This window comes from Phocoena sinus, chromosome 2 (assembly GCF_008692025.1).
Source record: "Phocoena sinus isolate mPhoSin1 chromosome 2, mPhoSin1.pri, whole genome shotgun sequence".
In the NCBI taxonomy this organism is placed as follows: Eukaryota; Metazoa; Chordata; class Mammalia; order Artiodactyla; family Phocoenidae; genus Phocoena; species Phocoena sinus.
In genome coordinates, this window is record NC_045764.1 from 25,379,586 (window position 1) to 25,399,727 (window position 20,142).

At 45.3% G+C, this 20,142-nt stretch overlaps 1 protein-coding gene across 1 annotated transcript in view; it reads left to right on the plus strand.

Annotated features, from left to right (window-relative positions):
• IL2RA (interleukin 2 receptor subunit alpha) overlaps nt 1–19,675 on the plus strand; it is a 43,814-nt gene extending 24,139 nt beyond the window's left edge. Inside the window, exons 2-8 of the mRNA XM_032622193.1 lie at nt 5,806–5,988; nt 7,570–7,677; nt 10,060–10,281; nt 11,427–11,513; nt 11,857–11,928; nt 13,126–13,192; nt 18,661–19,675. Of these exons, the coding sequence (XP_032478084.1) occupies nt 5,806–5,988; nt 7,570–7,677; nt 10,060–10,281; nt 11,427–11,513; nt 11,857–11,928; nt 13,126–13,192; nt 18,661–18,685 (764 nt within the window). The 3' untranslated portion in view covers nt 18,686–19,675. The remainder of the gene's footprint in view (nt 1–5,805; nt 5,989–7,569; nt 7,678–10,059; nt 10,282–11,426; nt 11,514–11,856; nt 11,929–13,125; nt 13,193–18,660) is intronic.
• The last annotated feature ends 467 nt before the right edge of the window (nt 19,676–20,142 follow it).

The following is a 20,142-nucleotide window of genomic DNA, read 5'->3' on the forward strand; positions in this document are numbered from 1 at the left end:
TGTATGTGGAGTAAAGTTCTTTTTTCCCTATACAATTATCACTTGTTCCAGAAGCATTTGTTGAGATTTTCCCTTCCCTCATTGAATTGCCATGGTGTGTTTGCAAAAAATCACCTGAATATACCTATGTGAGTCTATTTCTGGATTTTCTATTCTGTTCCATTATTCTATTTGTCTATCTTTTATCAATATGTACTGTCCTGGTCACTGAAGCTTTATAGAAAGTCTTGATATCAGATGACATGAATTCTCCAAATTTGTACATCATTTTAAGATTGTCTTAAAAGTCTAGGTCTTTGTGTCTTGCCAAATTTCTGCCAAAAAGTGTGTTGGATTTTTTTTATTGTAATTGCATTGAGTTTATTGATCAATTTAAGATAAGTTGACATCTTTAAAAAAAAAAAAGAATCTCCCAATCCATAAATATTGTGCATTTCTCCAGTTATATAATTCTTTATGTTAGCAGTGTTTCAGAACTTTCAGTTTAAAGGCCTTGTGAGTTTTCAGTAAATTTATTCCTCAGTATGTTATGTCTTTTCTTTTTTTTTTTTTTTGTTATTTTTTTTTGTTATGTCTTTTCATACTATTGTAAATGGGATTGTTTTAAAATTTTTAATTTTCTAATTGGTTGCTCACAGTATAACCACAAGTGATGTTTGTATATTGAGATCGCTAAATTTGATAAGTTCTCATAGTTATTTTGGAGATTTCTCAGTAATTTCATGTAACCAACCAAGTCATCTGTGACTATTGTTTCTTACTTTGAAATCTACTCTCTGATATAAATATAGCCACACCTGGCAACAGGCAACAAACAGATGCCTGTTTTTGTAAATAAAATTTGGTATAACTATTCTTCTCTCAGTCTCCACAGCAGAGAGTTGGTTCTAAGTCACAGGGTCCTGCCCTGTTCATATTCAGCCCAGCTGCTGGATTAAAAACCCGAAGAGTATCCTCACACACACTTCTGCCCCCCTCCTCTCTAGAGCCCCATCCCACAAATTCCACCCATGCCAGCAGCCTAGGGCTCTGATTTTTTCCCTCTTCAGGTCAGTGAGGCCACCACTCTGCTGGCTCCACTTTGTTGCTACCTGGCAGGAAAGTGCCCCAGGAGGAAAGCCATGGCAATGGTGGGCTCACTTCATGTGCTTCCTTCCTCTCAAATAATGCTGTGCTGCACTGCCGTTGCTAAATGCCTGCAAACTCTTGTTCACATATTTTGTCTGGTTTTAAAGTTGCTTTCAGCAGGAAGATAAATTTTGTCATGGTCGGAAGCAGAAGTCCTCATGGGCTGTTTTTCTTTTTCCCTTCAATTATTTTATCTAGCTCAGGGAATGTCCATTGTGTGCTTGTAAGTTGTTCTTTTTAAATAGGCTTTACTTTTTAGAACAGCTTTAGGTTCACAGTAAAATTGAGCAGAAGGTACAGAGATTTCCCATATACTCCTGACATCACACATGCACAGCCTCCCCCATTGTCACATTATCAACATCCCCCACCAGATTGTACGTTTGTCACCATTGATAAACCTACACTGATGCATCATCGTTGCCTAAAGTCCATAGTTTACATTAGGGTTCACTCTTGGTGTTGTATATTCTATGGGTTTGGACTAATAGGTATCCATCATTATGGTGTCCTACAGAGTAATTTCACTGCCCTAAAAATCCTCTGTGCTCCACATAGTCATCCCTTCCTCTTCCCTACCCCCTGGCAACCTACCAATTCTTTTTACGACCTTCATAGTTTTTCCTTTTCTAGAATGTCATATAGTTGGACTCATACAGTGTATAGCCTTTTAAGATTGTCTTCTTTCACTTAGTAATATGCATTAAAGTTTCCTCTATGTCTTTTCATGGCTTGAGAATTCATTTCTTTTTAGCATTGAGTAACATCCCATTGTCTGAATGTACCACAGTTTATTTATCCACTCATTTACTGAGGGACATCTAAGATTGCTTCCAAATTTTGACAATTATTAATAAAGCTGCTAGAAACATCCGTGTGCAGGTTTTTTTGTGGACTCAGCTTTTCAACTCCTTTGGGTAAATACCAAGAAGCATGATGGCGGGATGGTACATTAGGAGTATGTTTAGTTTTGTAAGAAACTGCCAAAACTGTCTTCCAAAGTGTCTGTACCATTTTGCTTTCCCATCCGCAATGTACGAGGGATTCTGTTGCATCACATCCTCACCAGCATTAGGTGTTCTGAATTTTGGTCATTCTAAAGGTGTGCCGTGGCATCTTATTGTTGTTTTAATTTGCATTTCCCTGATGACATGATGTGGAACATCTTTTCATATACTTATTTGCCATCTGTATATCTTCTTTGGTGAGGTGTCTGTTCAGGACTTTGGCCCATTTTTTTCAATCGGGGTTCTTATTGTTGAGTTTTAAGAGTTCTTTGTATATTTTGGATAACAGCCCTTTATCACATAAATATTTTCTCCCAGTCTGTGGCTTGTCTTTCCATTCTCGTGACAGTGTCTCTTAAGAGCAGAAATTTTTTTTTCCGTTAAATCAGAATTTATTTTTTTTAAAGCATATGGTAACAAGAAAATAACACAAAAACAAACACCCTACTCCTTTTTTTTGTTTGTTTTCTTTTACTTTTTTTTTTTTACTGAAGTATAGTTTATTTACAATGTTGTGCCAATCTCTGGAAATTTTTTTATTTTAATGGGGTCCAGATTCTCAATCCTTTTCTTCATGGACCGTGCCTTTGGTGTTGCATCTAAAAAGTTGTCACCAAACCCAAGGTCATCTAGATTTTCTCCTATATTATCTTCAAGGAGTTTTATAGTTTTGTGTTTTACTTTTAGGTCTGTGATCCATTTTGAGTTAATTTTTGTGAGGGACATAAGATGTGTGTTTAGATTTTTTTTTTGCATGTGGAATGTCCAGTTGTTCTAGCACCATTTGTTGAAAAGACTATCTTTGCTCCATTGTATTGCCTTTGCCCCTTTGTCAAAGATCAGTTGGTCTATTTCTGGACTCTCTATTCTGTTCCACTGATCTATCTGTCTATCCTTTCACCAATACCACACTGTCTTGATTAATGTAACTTTATAGTAAGTCTTGAAGTCAGGTAGTATGTCCTCCAACTTTGCTCCTTTCAGTCAATATTGTGTTAGCTATTCTGAGTCTTTTGTCTCTTCATATAAACTTAGATTCAGTTTGTTGTCATCCACCAATTAAGTTGCTGGGCATTTTATTGGGATTGCCTTGAATCTATAGATCAAGTTGGGAAGAACTAACATACTGACAATATTGAATCTTCCTATCCATGAACATGGAATATCTCTCCATTTATTTAGCTCTTCATTGATTTATTTCATCAGAGTTTTATAGTTTTTCCTCATGTAATCTTGTACATATTTTTTTTCTCTTTACTTATACCGAAGTACTTCATTTTTTGGGTGCTTATGTAAATGGTATTGTGCTTCTAATTTCAATTTCCTCTTGGTCATTGCTGGTATTTAGCAAAGTGGTTGACTTTTGTATATTAGCTTTGTATCTTGTAACCCTGCTGTAATCACTTATTAGTATGAGGAGGTTTTATTTTTGGTCTATTCTTTCAGATTTTCTACATAGATAACATGTCTTCTACAAACAAAGACAGTTTTATTTCTTCCATCCCAATCTGGATACCTTTTGTTTCCTTTTCTTTTCTAACTGTATTAGCTAGGACTTCCAATATGATGCTGAAAAGCAGTGGTAACAGGGAACATCCTTGCCTTCTTCCTTCATTTGGCTTTTCTGATTATTACACACATCTTGTTTTAGCAACAGATTTACCTTCCGATACTTAAATTGTTCGTTGGTATTGATGTATGATAAGTGCCAGCGAATGGTACTGATGACATGGGCTGTAGGGAGAGATGAACTTTTGCAGGAGTTAAGGGTTAAGGTAAAACTCAGCCCAGTCTCTATCTGGACATTTTCTTTTTCTGGACAGGAAAAAAAGGGAGCGGAACTAGTACCTATTCTTCTTTTTCTTTTTCTTTTTAAATTAATTTTATTGAAGTACAGTTGATTGACAGTGTTGTGATCATTGCTGCCGTACAGCAAAGTGGTTCAGTTATACATACATATATACATTCTTTTTCATGTTCTTTTCCATTATGGTTTATCACAGGATATTGAATATAGTTCCCTGTGTCATACAGTAGGATCTTGTTGTTTATCCATTCTATATATGATAGTTTGCAACTGACTAGCATCTATTCTATGCCTATTACGTGCCAGGTGCTCTGCAAGTTACCTTAATATGTTATTTCATGTAATATTTAAAAGAAATCAGTAAAATAATTATTATACCCATTTTACAAAAAAGGAAGCCAAGTCTTAGATACGTAAAAACAATAAAGCTGTATAGCTAGTAAGCTGGTAGAACTACAATTTAGAAACCTATCCTTCTCCTCTTTCCACCATGCTGTGTTTCTTGCCTTATGATTATTATAATTCCTGGAATTTACATTATTTTACATGTTCCTCTACAACTGCTGGCCCAGTGAGCTATTCAAACTGCTTTTGTGTAGTCCCTTCTTGGTTAGAGGTGGGACAAGCTGTCCAGGTTCACCTCACCTTCTTTTTTTTTTTTTTGCGATACACGGGACTCTCACTGTTGTGGCCTCTCCCATTGCGGAGCACAGGCTCCGGACACGCAGGCTCAGCAGCCATGGCTCATGGGCCCAGCCGCTACGCGGCATGTGGGATCTTCCCGGACAGGGGCACGAACCCGTGTCCCCTGCGTCAGCAGGCGGACTCTCAACCACTGCGCCACTAGGGAAGCCCCTCACCTCACCTTCTTAAGGGTGTCAGGAGGGTCCCGCATCTTGGTTGGGGGTAGTCTCCAGGATGACAAGATGCTGGGCGGACTGTGAGGGCTCAGAGAAGCTCCATTCCGCCCTGAGTGATTAACAGACGATCGGCAGATGGTCCTCTGCCAGCAGCGAGTGCAGCAACCTGCCCGGACCCTGTGCCCGTTTGCTGGGTGGCAAGGCCAGATGTGGGAGCCCTGGCTGCCTCCCTTTTTTCTGTTTCCTGTGGTCCTTCCTGTCCGCTTCCTTTATCCAGCCTGTGACCTTTTCCTGAAAAATCTCATCTCTTGAAGCAGGAGAATTTGTTGCGAGATATACAATGGAATCATTGCTCTGATGAGACCAGCACCTTTTCCTCCCATAATAGTTGGGTGTTCAACTATTCAAGTGTCTTTAGTGGGAAGCCAGTGACTATTGTGGGGGGCTAGGGAGGGTCAGGTCTTCGTGGTGTGAGAAGGAATTTGGTAAACTTAGAGGTGGGTAGGTGGGTGAGAAACATACATTTCCTACCCACCAGACATTGAGTGAAGCACTTTACAAATATTTCTTCAAAGATAAACAACCTTACAGAATCATTAATTACAGAAAGTCGGACAATCTTTATTTCCTTCAAAGTATTTCTCACAGACACATCTCATCCCTCAATTAAATCAATGTGGTTCGTCCCTCCCTTTGCTCATGTCCCTTGTGCCCCCTCATTCTACACTTGCTCAGCAGGAGGCATATTCAGAATAAAACCTCATTCGTTTCTATTCATTTAGTTTGAAAGACACTGTAATTTGGAGATGAACTTGGCTGAAGTTAAATTTTGAACCATCTCTGATATGAAGGTTTCTAAAGAAACTTCAACAGCCTTAGTTTCTCTCCAGGAAACAGTGGGGTACATACAAACCCCTTAAATCGAGCGAAGGAACGTGTGATTCGATCATACGCCCATGTTTGGAAGCTCCTGGACTCCGAAGGTGCCTTTTTGTCTTGGCAGATGCTTGTCTTGAAGACCCACCGAGTCTCAGAAACGCCATGTTCAAGGTCCTCAGGTATGAGGTGGGCACCATGATAAACTGTGACTGCAAGAAAGGCTTCCGCAGAAGGTCGCCCTTCATGCGCTGCACAGGAAACTCCAGCCACTCTGCCTGGGAAAACAGATGCCACTGTGACAGCACCTGTAAGTGTTCCCATTTGTAACCCCGGAGGGAAGGAGAAAAACCGTAGCAAAGAGGGAGACAGGGCTTCAACTATTATTCGCACGGCCCTACAGACAAAAACTGGCCGCGCCATCTACGTGGAAACTAATGTTGGTGGTTCCCAGAATAGTCATTCACTGAACAGATATTGAATGAGTGTCTCCTAGTTCCAAGGCCTGTTCCAGATACTTGGGGATATGACAGACCCAGCCCTCAAGGAACCTATACTTCGGGTGGAGGGAGGGAGGACAGACGTTACACTAATAATTACTAAACAACTAAAAATAATTCTAGTTCACAATGATGTGAATGTAGCTCATGCCACTGAACTGTACACTTAAAAATGGTTACTATGGTGCATTTTATGTTATGCATATTTTATCACAGTTTTTTAATTGAGGTATAGTTGATTTACAATGTTGTGTTAGTTTCAGGTGTACAGCAAAGTGATTCAGTTTTGTGTATACACACACTTTTTCAGATGCTTTTCCATTATAGATTATTACAAGATATTGAATATAGTTCCCTGTGCTTTACAGTAAATTCTTGTTATTCACCTATTTTATATATAGTAGTGTGTATCTGTGAATCCCATACTCCTAATATATCCCTCCCACACTTCTTCCCTTTGGAAACCATATGTTTGTTTTCTATGTCTGTGAGTCTGTTTCTGTCTTGTAGATAAGTTTATAAGCACTATTGATTAGATTCCATACATAAAAGATATCATATGATATTTGTCTTTCTCTGACTGACTTATTTCACTTAGTATGATAATCTGTAGATCCATCCATGTTGCTGCAAATGGCATTATTTCATTCTTTTTTTTGAATGAGTAGTATTCCACTATACACACACACACACATACTACATCTTCTTTATCCATTCATCTGTCAGTGACATGTTGCTTCCATGTCTTGGCTATTGTAAATAGTGCTGCTATGAACATTGGGGTGTATGTATCTTTTTGAATTAGAGTTTTCGTCTTTTCTGGATATATACCCAGGAGTGGGATTGCTGCATCATATGGTAGCTCTATTTTTAGTTTTTTAAGGACATCCGTACTGTTCTCCATAGTGGCTGCACCATTGTCATTGCTTTAGGAGGGCCTCTCTCTAACTTTTAAATGAACTGCCTTGGGAAACAGAGGAGTGGGCGGGCTGTTGAATTAATAGCTCCTCTCGCTACCACACTCACCCCCACGTACACTGTTGATGGGGTTGATGGCCAGAATGGTGTCCCTTTTGGAGAGACACACAGACACAAACAATTCCACCAGAAAAATCTCAGCTCCTTCAGAAACTCGTTGTAGGCCATTGACATCATGTACAGGAAACCTGACTGACAGGCCAGTGCTGCACTGGCCAGGAACAGGCCCCCTGAGAGCCCCCCAAGGGCAGGGTGTGTGGGGATCATCTTTATAATCCCAGTATCCCCCGATATTGCCTGGCACATCACAGACCCTAGAAAGACTCTCTTTTTGAGCAAATGAATACATGAAGAGTGTGTTCTCTTTTAAACTTTTGTGAAGCTATCTTCTTCATTCCATCCATACTCTCTAGCCTCCCCTAAGACTCCAGGAAAACAAGTTACTCCTGGACTCAAAGATGAAGAAAAGACCACAGAAATGCAGAGCCAAATGCAGCCCACAGGCCAAGCTAACCTTCCAGGTAAGAGGGGACCCATTCTCTTGCAGGTACAGGATGTGTGCCCCAGAGGAGGAGGATCTGTCCTGCTGTCCTCTTTCCTAAGGATGTCATGTGGACGAGAACTATTGTGCAGCGTTTGCAGGCTGTTTGCTCAGCATTTCAAGCCACTCTTACAGCACCCAACCTGGGCTCTGGGTTGCCTCCGGGTTTGGGAACTGGCCAAAAAGAACTCAATTCAATTCACTTCATTTCAATTCAATTCAAAAAGCATGTTTGGGGACAAACTGTGCCAGGCACTGCGGCCAGACAATACAAACCTGAGTAGACGGTCATCCCTGCCCTCAAAGAGATGCTGTGTTTTCCCCTTAAGTACAAGGCAGTGAACTCCAAGCAAAGCAATTTACTTCCAGACATTCCTTACAGGACAGAGTTGTGAAGTGGGCGGTGCCACACTGGTGCCTGTGGAAGCTGCGGACAAACACCTCCTAGCTAATAGGATGTGGCCTAGCGAGTTGCTGCCCCAACTTCCCAAAATTAATAATGTTGGGGCTTCCCTGGTGGCACAGCGGTTGAGAGTCCGCCTGCCGATGCAGGGGACACGGGTTCGTGCCCCGGTCCGGGAAGATCCCGCATGCCGTGGAGCGGCTGGGCCCGTGAGCCATGGCCGCTGAGCCTGCGCGTCCAGAGCCTGTGCTCCGCAACAGGAGAGGCCACAGCAGTGAGAGGCCCCGCGTACCGCAAAAAAAAAAAAAAAAAAAAAAAAAGATGTTGAAGTCAAGCCATAACATCAGGAAGAAAGAGAGTCCATTAGGAAAACCTGAGCCTTGTGGGGGACCAGCTGACCTTACAAGACCCCATGGTCCTATGCTAATTTTATAACCTTACGAAGAACTTTACGACATTGTATATAATCTCATTTGAACCTCAGAAGCCAGTGAATCAGGGAGCAGGAAATATTACTTCAATTCACTGAATAAACTGAGACAGAGACATTTAAAGACTTGGCTAAACTCACATAATAGGACTGAAATAAGGCCTTGGGTCTCCTGAATTAGAACAGGGATCTTGCTACTGATTATTTAAACTAGTCTGAATTTATTTTCAGCTTCTATTAATTAAAAAGACTAAAACCCAATGACTAATCCAAGGACTACTCTGCAACATGCTGTTTCCAGCCCTTTTCACTCTGACTTTGTGCTGGAACAAGGTTTCCGAACACATTTAGTTATTTGTTTCTCTCTGTTTCTCCCGCATCACCTTCCACAATTATTGAAAGTTTTCTAAAGAGCTCAAAGTTTACTGTCCTTACTCAAGAGATAACCAGCTGGCTCTGGCTAAGGGATACTTCACAGATTGTCTTAATGTGGAGGTTTTCACTTGAAAGAAGCAAACCCAATTCAAATGGGTTCAGACGGTTATGAATTTTACTGACTGTAAAGGCAATCTGATTCTGAGACTGAAACACACGTTCAGTCATGATTTGCAAGGTGCTGCACTGAGCAGACCACCCTGGACGGGACCACTCGGCCTCCTGCTGCAGAGGGTTACAGAGGGCACGGGGGAAGGTTATATGGGTCCTTGGGGTTGTGGAAGGTCAGAGCATATATGCAGTTTCACACTTCTGGGCTTAGAGGGACCTGTGGTCCATATGTCCAGATTTGGCGGGGGCAGGGGTTGGATTCTGGGATTAAATCAGAGCAGGACATGATCTCTGAGGTTAAAAGTCAGCCAGGCTTGGGTTTTAGTTGGGTGAGTGGAAAGTTACTGGGCATGGGAGTTTTCAGAGCCCTTAAAAGGGCCCACTTGGGTCAAGCTTCAGGCATGGCTTGATCAGGGATCAGGCTCCATTTCTCCAAGATCATCTCAGTGTTCCCCTCCTCCTGGCTTTGGATTTGTCCCCAGTCCTTCCGCCGTGGCCCCAAGATGACCACCAGCTGCAACTCACTTAGCAGTAGGGATCCAGACGGTCTCCACACTTCATTGGCCCAGATTGGCTTGAGCCTGCCTTTATCCCTAAACTGAGACCACCGTTCACACACCTGTCTACTTATCAAATCTCTCACCATCAGCAGAAGTAATTGCTCGTCTCTCTGCGTTCCGAGAGCAAGCGTCTGTCTCTTGGCTGTCATCCTCACCACGTTCTGCCTGTATGTGCTTCCTTTCCAGATCCACTGTCTGCTCCTTGCAGGGGGACTGGGTCTTTATGTCTTTTCACAACGTGTCTAGCAAAGGTCCTAACACATAGATGTTATCAATACTTACTGGAAGGAAGGAAGGAAGGGAGGGAGGGAGGAAGGGGACAAAGAAAAGAGTAAGAACCATGGTCCAGTCTCTAGGAAGAGGCAACCTGGACTCACAATGTCTCCCCAGCTTTGCCTTTGGAATTTCCTTTCCCTCTTCCAGGTCACTGCAAGGAGCCTCCACCATGGGAACATGAACGTGAACCTTTGAAGAGAATTTACCATTTCATGGCGGGGCAGACAGTTTACTACCAGTGCACTCAGGGATTCAGGGCCCTACAGGGAGGCCCTAGCAAGAGCACCTGCAAGATGATCCATGGGAACATGAGGTGGACCCAGCCCAAGCTTGGGTGCATAAGTGAAAGGGAGAACAGTCAGTTTCCAGGTATGGAGATGCCCCCGCCAGGTCCACCACCTTGCTGCTTCTGTCAGGCGGACCAGCCTGGAATCCCTGACCCACCTGCTACGTGACCTTGGGCAAGTCTCTTCCTCTCTTGGGGCCTCTGTTTTTTCTCATTCTAGAAAATAGACTAGATAAACTCCAAGGTCTTCATCACCTGAGTTCCCCTGTACCCTGATGGGGATAAATAGCAGGAGATAGAAGAGGAAGAAAGGTCTTCCGAAGCCCCCTGGGTGCTACCTCACTGGCGATCCTGCTGCCCCCTTTTCTAGCTGATCCTGAAATTTTCCTTCTGACTCTAAGCTACCAAAACTTCCTCTTTCAAAAAGGAAAGTCCACATGCCATGCACACATTTCCAACTTGCTGATACATAATGTAAATCCATTATTTGTGCCATGCCACACCATTAGCATGCCCCCTCCTCTTGTGTGAGTCCCACCTGAGCTTTGCCAAAGTGCAGACGTGCAGGGAAGGGAATTTTTCAAGCACAAACACACATGCACACGCATGCACGCTCTTTCATACACGCAGACAAGCCACCTACGTTGAGGTCTTCTGCTATTTTCATTCTGAAATAGTCTTACTATTTCTACAATCAAAAGTCGCTTCCATTTGACCCTAAGTGTTAGTGGTTTCTTCGCTCACCCCCGCTTCCCAGACCCCATGTCTCCCTCTTGGATCTTCTGGGAGGCTGCTGTGCTTCTTTCCCATAGCCTGACCCCCATGAGCCAGCCACACTGCACGCCAGGCGTGTCCACGAGCAACGGGGAACCTGTCACAGAGAAAAGCTCTCCTTTTGTGCATTTCTACTTCGTTTAATGGTTTGATGGTATTTGTATTATGATGACCCGTTTCCAAGCCACAGAAGGAAACCAGAGCTGCGTAGGCAGCGTGGGGAGAAAGTTGCTGAGTTCTGTAGAAAGCCAGGGTCAGGATCACAAAATTCCCTCCCTCCTGCTCTGCTGTGGCCACCAAGCCACTTCGCTGTGACCCTAATGGGGAACCGAGAACTGAGATTCACACCTCAGCTAGTGCATCTGGGGTCAGCTAAGGAGGCCAGGGAGGGGGTGGACATGAGACCTCCACTCCCCACCTTCTGTTCCACAAGCATCCTTACTCTCTCCTCCAGGTGATGAAGAGCCTCAGGAGAGCACGGATGCTCCCCCTGGCAGTGAAACGTCTTTTCCCTTAACAACGAGGATGGCAGGTACCACAGGTACGGCTGGAGTTTCTTGGAAGATAAAAGGTTGGCTATTAAACCATGATGCAGGATAAGGGGAGGAGTTGGCCTGGAGCTGCCTGTAGGTGGTAGAGATGATCACACACCTGCGTGCAACCTCCCGGTCCTCAAACACCACCAGTGTCACAGGAGAAACAAGATGAGGGCGGCGCCTCGAGGCAGAAGAACGATATGTTCAAATGTTGGCCCCAGGTTCCCCTGGTCTCTCCTAGCTCTCCAGTGGTTTCCGAGCCCCCAGCCCCAAGAAGCCTGGACTCTCCCAGCCCTGTGCAGCCCCACGACCAGCAGTGACTAGCACCCTTCTCTCTCTTTTGCACAGATTTCCAAACACCCACAGAAGTGGCTGCGACCATGGATATGTTCATATTTACAACCGAGTATCAGATCGCAGGTGGGTAGTGACAAACGTGCACCAGACAGAGACCAGGGGACGCTTGCTTGGTGGGTTGGTGAGTTGCTTGGTTAGTTACTATAAACTAGCTCTTTACACTATATAATGTTTATAAAAGTCAAAGACGAATCCAGATAGTAACATGACTCGGAATCACAGGCACTGGTTGTAGTGAGTTAGGAGTGAGGTCTCAAACCAGCCTCAACCAGTGCCTCCCAACCAGATCCTAGAGGACAAAATACCCGGCATCTGCGTGTGAGGGGAGGCCAGGGTGCGGGGATGTGGTGGAACCAGCGGAAGAGAGAAGCATGCCACCAACACTCCAGGTGTTTCCTGGTGGGAGGCAAAAACGGGCTTTGAGAAAAAAACAAAACAAAGACCAAAACCGAGCTCTTAGAAACAGAGCAGAATGCTGGTGACCAGGGGCTGGGGGTGGGGTAAATGGGGAGGCGGGTGTCAGAGGGCACAGACTTCCAGTGAGAAGTGGAGCAAGTATGGAGATCGAACGTAGAGCATGGTGATCACAGCTAACGATGCTGTATTGTAGACTTGAAAGTTGCTAAGAGTAAATCTGAAATGTTCTTGGCCCAAAAAAGAAATGGTAATTACAATACATTTTGCAATGTATAAGTGTATCAAAGCAATACATTGCACACCTTAAACTTAGACAATGTTACATGTCAATTATTCTCATAAGGGGAGGGGGTGAGTGGAGCAAAACAGGCTTTGAGGCACGTCTAAGACACATAGACAGATGGACGTATGGATAACTTGACAGCTTCAGGACCACAGGAAAGAAGCATCTGGGAAACAACACTTTCAGGAGATGCTAAGTGTTTATCATGCATCTTTATATTTCAACATTTCTTTTACCCATCGCGGGCCTCACTCACGGCCTCTTTAACTGAGGCCGGGGACTCTGAACCTTTCTGAAGAGGGTGCCTGTCAGCTGCTCCCCACAGAAAGAGTGGAGCCCCCTGAGGAAAGGTTTGTGCCCTTCCAGTCCACACCCCCAGGCCCTGGTCCTGGAGCCTCCAGGGAAACTCTGCCGGGAGTGAGCCGCGTTCTGAAAAGGGGCGGCAAAAACCGCAGCGCTCGCCTCTCGGCGAGCCCTTTGCTGGGGGTGGGGACGGATACAAGGGGACGGGCTCTCTCAGCCCCGGGGCCCCCTTCCCTGACCTGCCTCTCCGTCCACAGTGGCCGGCTGCATCCTACTGCTCATCAGCATCTTCCTCCTGACCGGCCTCACCTGGCAGCAGAAATGGTGAGTCCCGGGTGGGCAAGGAAGCCCCGCCCACGCTGGGGGGAGGGGGAGCGCCGCGCAGAAAAGCACCGGGGCAGGGACCCGTTCCCCCCCAGCCCACCCCCGTCCTCCCTGACCACCAGGGGTTTGGGGAGCAGCAGAGGGAGAACTGGCCAGTGCACGCCTTCCCAGAGTCGACCCACAGAATTACAGCCACAGGGAAATGGGAAAGCCAAGGAAGCGAACATCCACTGAGCGCCTACTGTATGCCAGGGTCCATGCTTATCTTGCGAACATTATGGCAACCTGAAACCTTTGCTACAAGCTCTGGCAGGTTAAGCAACGTGGACAAGGTTGCACAGCAGAGGCCCAAACTGCAACCTCTGTCTAGTGCCCAGGACCTATTTGCCCCTGTCACCTGGCAGCAGAGAACCAAGGGCAGCGTCAGCCCTGGTCCTCTCCTGCGCTCCTCACCCCCCAATGCAGACGCTCACACCAGAGCCCCCTAGGCCGGGAACCTGACCCACGCGACCCCACGTGTGGACTTACTTGCATTAACTCTCCCGGCTGCAGAGGAGAACAACCCGGTGAGATTTTAAAAATACCAATGCTTGGGTGGGCCCTAGACATCAGTACTTTAATTTTTAATTGAGATAAAATTCTTCGTTTTAACCATTTTAAAGTGTGTCATTCAGTGGTTTTCAGCACTGTTGCGTATACACCACCAGTATCTAATTCCAGAACATTCCATCACCCCAAAAAGAAACCCCACATTTCCCAATTCTCCACCCCCCCCCCCCCATTCCCTGGCCACCACTGATCTACGTTCCATCTCTATGGATTTGCCTGTTCTGGACATTTCATGTGAATGGGACCACAATGTACGTACTGTGTGCCCTGTTGTTACTGGGATGTTAGTACTTTTTAAAAGCTCCTCAGTCGCATCTAATACATACACATCCAGTTTAGATAACCCCGAGCTGGACCCGTGGTTCTGAAACATGAGTGCATCAGAATCTCCCAGGGGGGCTTGTTTTTTTAAATTGAAGTACAGTTGATTTACGGTGTTTCAGGTTTACAGCAAAGTGATTCAGATATATATAAATACACATATATATGCTTTTTCAGATTCTTTTCCATTATAGGTTATCACAAGATACCGAATATAATTCTCTGTGCTACACAGTAGGTTTTCATTGTTTATCTATTCTATATATAGTATCTGTTAATCCCAAATTCCTAATTCCCTGTGGGCTTCTTAAAGCAGAGCCTGCCAAGCCTACCCCCAAAGTCCCTGATTCAGCAGGTCTGGGGTAGGGCCTGAAAATTTACGTCTAACAAATGCCCAGGTGATGCCAATGCTGCTGGTCCAGGGACCAAACTTTGAGACCCACTGCACTAACAGTGTTAAGAATCAAGAGCGTGAAATCATTTCTCTCTCTCTCTCTCTCTCTCTCTCTCTCTCTCTCACACACACACACACACACACACAGTGTCAGTCTCTCCCTCCCTTTAGACAGAGGACTATGGAGACCTAGCTTGTCACTCTCCCCACCTCCCAGGGCATCCCCTACCCCCTCCTCACCGGGTGCACTCTGCCAACCCTGATATAAACCCCCCAGAAGACCCTGAGAAGACAGAGAGTCACCCCCCCACCCCCCGCCAAGAACCAAAGCCCTCCGACCCCCCAGCCTGCCTAGCCAGAGAGAAATCATCAGATTCCTTCCATTCTTATCTTGATCGTCAGGCCCACGATAAACTCCTGGTTTTCCTTCTGTCAATTAAAAAGCACAAATGATTGCAACGCAAAGGAGAAGCCCTCTAGGGTTGCCATGTTAGGAATTATTCGCATACCTGGCAACCTACCAATCCCTCTACGTGTTAGCCAATTCCTGAGGCGTTTTTATAGGATTCTGTGAGATGATGCAGGTAAATTGCCCAAGACGCTATTTTTACTGCACAGACAGATCCTCTCCTTCCCTCACTGACAGGACCTAATACCTATCAAGGATCTTTGTATTTGGTAGCTTAAAGACCCAAACCTTCGGACACAAAGGGATGAAGCTATTTGGGAGTGGGAAAGGTTTGGACTTGATGTTGTGAAACCAAGAACTGCCTGAAACTATATGAGTTTCCAAGATCTCCCAGAATTGCAATCTTCCAGGAGACCTAAACAGACACCTCAAACTGACCCAGAGAGCTGGTCCAAAAGCCTTCCTAGAATTGAATTTCATCTGATGGTGCCCTCTTGTGGCCAAACAGAAATACTACATTTGATTTTTAAAATTTTTTAAAGCAATTACTGGGAGCTGACTTACCCCAGCTCCTGAGAGCCAAAAGCTAGATGTTCTGGAATTTTGAGAACTGCTTTTAAGCATAGCCATTGTTAAAAATTAAATTATATAAACTTACAGTTAAATAAATTATATTAAAAACAAAGTCAGGGACTTCCCTGGTGGCACAGTGGCTAAGAATCCACCTGTCAACGCAGGGGACACGGGTTTGATCCCTGGTCCGAGAAGATCCCATATGCCGCAAGGCAACTAAGCCTGTGCGCCACAACTACTGAGCCTGCGCTCTACAGCCCGCGAGCCACACCTGCTGAAGCCCGCATGCCACAACTACTGAAGCCCACGAGCCACAGCTACTGAACCCGCGAGCCTAGAGCCTGTGCTCCACAACAAGAGAAGCCACCGCAATGAGAAGCCCGCGCAAAGCAACGAAGACCCAATGCAGCCAAAAATGAATAAATAAATAAATTTATTAAAAGAGAAAACAAAGTTAATAAGTACTCAAAATTAATCACTTTCTAATTGTTTTACTGCATTTTACTACTTTATTCTCAGGGTTATTTGCATCTGTGTATCTGTATCGAGGAAATACTATCTATATGATGGTTTTATACTGCACGTCTCTCCCCAACTCTGTATTCAAGGTAGCTTGAAACTGGGAGTGGTGGGAGTTTTTACACCATGGAAACAGGCAGCCTTTTTCAGACAGCTGGTTGTTAAACATTTGCCAACACACCAGTTCTTGGAGCCTTGCCCCATGGGAGCTCTGAGCAAATTAGGAAGTAACCAGATGTTCCCATGGGCTGAGGAAGGGCTGGGGAAGTCTAGGATTGTACTGTCTGATAGGGTTGCCACTAGCCACGTGTGGATATTTAAGTTTAAACTGAAATAAATTAAATGCAATTAAAAATTCGGTCTACGCGTTGCACCAGCCACATTTCAGGTGTCTGATAGCCACACGTGGCCACATTATTGGACAACATAGATACAAAACATTCCCATCACCACAGAAAGTTCTTATGGTACAGCACCAGCTAGAAAACTAGGAGTTTTCAATTCATGAAAACCCCTTAGCACAGCGAATTGGTTTTATTATTCCTTTTGGGCAGCTGTTGTCTTCCGTATAATTCCAAAAAATTTTGATAGGATATCTCCTACGTAGATGCTGCTCAAAGGGTACAAACTTGCAGTTAGAAGATGAATAAGTTCTGGGGAATCTAATGCACAGCAGAGGTGATTATAATCAACAACATTGTATTATATACTTAAAAGTTGCTAAGAGACTAGATCTTAAATGTTCTCACCATCAAGAAGAAATGACAGTTATGTGATATGATGGAAGTGTTAGTTTTAACACCACAGTGTTCATTACACCTCAATATATAAATGTATCAAATCAATACACGGTACACCTTAAACTTCCACGATGTTCTATGTCAATTATATCTCAATTTTAAAATGACTATGAGAATATCTCCTATGTACCAGGCACTTGCCAGGGGCCTAAGGATGAATACGAATGGCCCCTGCTCTCAGGAGCTTACAGATCAGTGGAGGAGAAGGGGAAAAAAATTGAGACTTTAAATGTAATTTGTTAAAGCCTAAGGTTGAGGTGTTACAGGAACGAAGAGAAAAGAACCTAATCCTCTATGGGGACACCCAGAAGGCTTTCAGAGCTGATACCAGTGGCCAGATAAAGAACGGCAGGAGGGCTTCCCTGGTGGCGCAGTGGTTGAGAGTCTGCCTGCCGATGCAGGGGTCACAGGTTCATGCCCTGGTCCGGGAAGATCCCACATGCCGCGGAGCGGCTGGGCCCGTGAGCCATGGCCGCTAAGCCTGCGTGTCCGGAGCCTGTGCTCCGCAACGGGAGAGGCCACAACAGTGAGAGGCCCGCGTACTGCAAAAAAAAGAAAAAAAAGAACGGCAGGAGAAGCTGCAAGTCAGAGGGGCAGGAGGAGAAGTAAGGCAGCCTGAAGGGCATGAGGACGTCTGGGAGGATCTAGCAGTTCTGAACACTGGGGTGTAAAGTGCACGGGGCAGTGGTGACAGTGGTGCTGTGGGAATGGCCAGGGACCAAGGCCTGGAAGATCAGGCCAGACTGAGGAGCTCGGGCCCGATCCTGAGGACGACAGCGAGCCACAGAAGCTCGATTATGCGATAAATGGTAGCACTGGCCCTCTGAACAGTCTGGCCGCAATAGAGGCTAGAGTTACAGTGGGTAATGGTGGTGGCAGTTTGATTATGTTACGATGGAATAAATCCACACAGGGGATGAGGAGAGCATGAACTAGGTCAGTGGACATAAGTTAAAAAGGAGGAAAAGGACTTCCCTGGTGGCGCAGTGGTTAAGAATCCTGCCAATGCAGGGGACATGGGTTCGAGCCCTGGTCTGGTCTGGGAAGATCCCACATGCCGTGGAGCAACTAAGCCCGTGCGCCACAACTACTGAGCCTGCACTCTACAGCCCGCGAGCCACAACTACTGAAGCCCACGCGCCTAGAGCCCGTGCTCCACAGCAAGAGAAGCCACTGCAGTGAGAAGCCCGCACACCACAATGAAGAGTAGCCCCCGCTCACCGCAACTAGAGAAAGCCCATGTTCGCTGCAACTAGAGACAGCCCACGCACAGCAATGAAGACCCAACACAGCCAAAAATAAATAAATTAAAAATAAATTTTAAAAAAAAAGTAGAAAAAAATCGAGAAATACGTGAGTCAAGTTAGCAGGATTTGGTGGCTGATCAGAAGTGAGGGTTAAGGAAGAGGGTTGACTTGGGGATGACACCAGATGTTAGAGTGTTACGGGGGACTGTTGTCACTACACACTAGGATGACGTGTAACGTGAGGGTCATGTACCCCGTGGGGAGTAGCCCTGGAGCAGACCCCCTCCTGTAGCCCCTTCCCTAAGACCCACCCAGCCTCCACACCTGTAATGATCTGAGTCCCAGGCTCTTTCTCAGCCCCACTCACCGCACAATGATTGGATCATCACGCTGTGAGGACCACAGGGCTGCCAGTCTTGATCTCTAGAGGGGTGGTCAGCATGTGGGAAGGTCACAGTATCCCGGGGTGGGATTTAAAGTTAGCGGGTCAATGGGGGCTTCTGTTGAATGCTCCACCCACATCAGTTTAGGGTGCAGACCACATTCTTCTTGGTGCGGCATTACACCCATGACTATGACTTGTTATATCACTACAGGAAGAAGAATAGAAGGACAATCTAGAAAACCAAGGGCAGTAAGAAGCCAAGAAGAACCCGCAGATGTCATGGACCACAATCAAAATCAAGGCAGCTGAACACTCATCCAAGAGGCATCTCCTGATCCCATGGGTTCTGGAAAGCTCTGAAGTCACATCACAGGACACCAGGCACCTGCAACCCCATCGTGAAGCCAGCTCTGTAGTATCAACGAGCGAGCTTGACCTGCATGTAGGCAGCAAGTCCAAGGTCACTGGAGGAACAGGGAGGAAAAACCAGAACCCTTGGTCCCATTTTCATGTGTATGTGTTCATTAAAGCATGACCGGCATGGAACTCTATGCCATGTATAATACAAAGAAGAGTAGCCTCATGCTAAGTTCATCGCAACTTCCCAGTTTAGAAATCCCAAGGAAAACCCTAGCACTAATGTAAATAGACACACACGCTCTCTACCCTATGTAACTGGACCTTGTTCCTCGGTCCACGTAGGTCCTTTCCCAGCCTCTGGTTGACTACCCCATTCTCCTGATCACATCCTTTAATGAATGCCCCCTAAGAACTCTGGACTGGTAACTAGGAATGCTTTGGACCTTAGCTCAGTGCTCTAAACTAGCCCCCCTCCACTGAACCTTCAATTCTGAGTTTCTAAAGAACAGAGTCCATGGGGGAATAGTCTTTGGGTAATACCAAAAGAGGACAACCAAGCCCTTGGAACTGTAGAGCTTCAATATTTGAAAAGATTTCACTGGAGTTAATGTCGGGAGAAGGGGGATAAGCTAGATCCTAGGTAATGGATTATTCCGGTCAAAAAGCTTCAGCTGTACATGACTAATGGGCCACTTCAAGAGTTAGTTTCTCTTGGATTGCTATAAATGATACTCTGTGTTTGGCCAGCACGAATTTGATGTTTACAGACAGACACACAATGTGCAAATGTGTACATTTTCAAACAAGTGTCATAAAAACACTGATAAGGGAGCAATACATTCAATGTTTATGGAAGGAAAGAAAGAAGGAAGTCAGGGTGGGGTGGGGTGGGAGGGAGAGCATGTAATTATGGACAAGGTCACACCAGTGATCCTCAAACTGTTAGCACAACGTTGAGCAAATCAAAACCACCTGGAGGCCTTGTTAAAACATAGAAGGGGGGACTTCTCTGTGCGCAGTGGTTAAGAATCCGCCTGCCAATGTAGGAGACATGGGTTTGATCCCTGGTCCGGGATGATCCCACATGCCGTGTAGCAACTAAGCCCGTGCACCACAACTACCGAGCCTGCGCTCTAGAGCCCGTGAGTCACAACTACGGAGGCAGCGTGCCACAATTACTGAAGCCCGCGCACCTAGAGCCCGTGCTCCACAACAAGAGAAGCCACCACAATGAGAAGCCCACGCACCACAAGGAAGAGTAGCCCCGCTCTCTGAAACTAGAAAAAGCCCACGTGCAGCAACGAAGACCCAACGCAGCCAAAAATAAAAAACA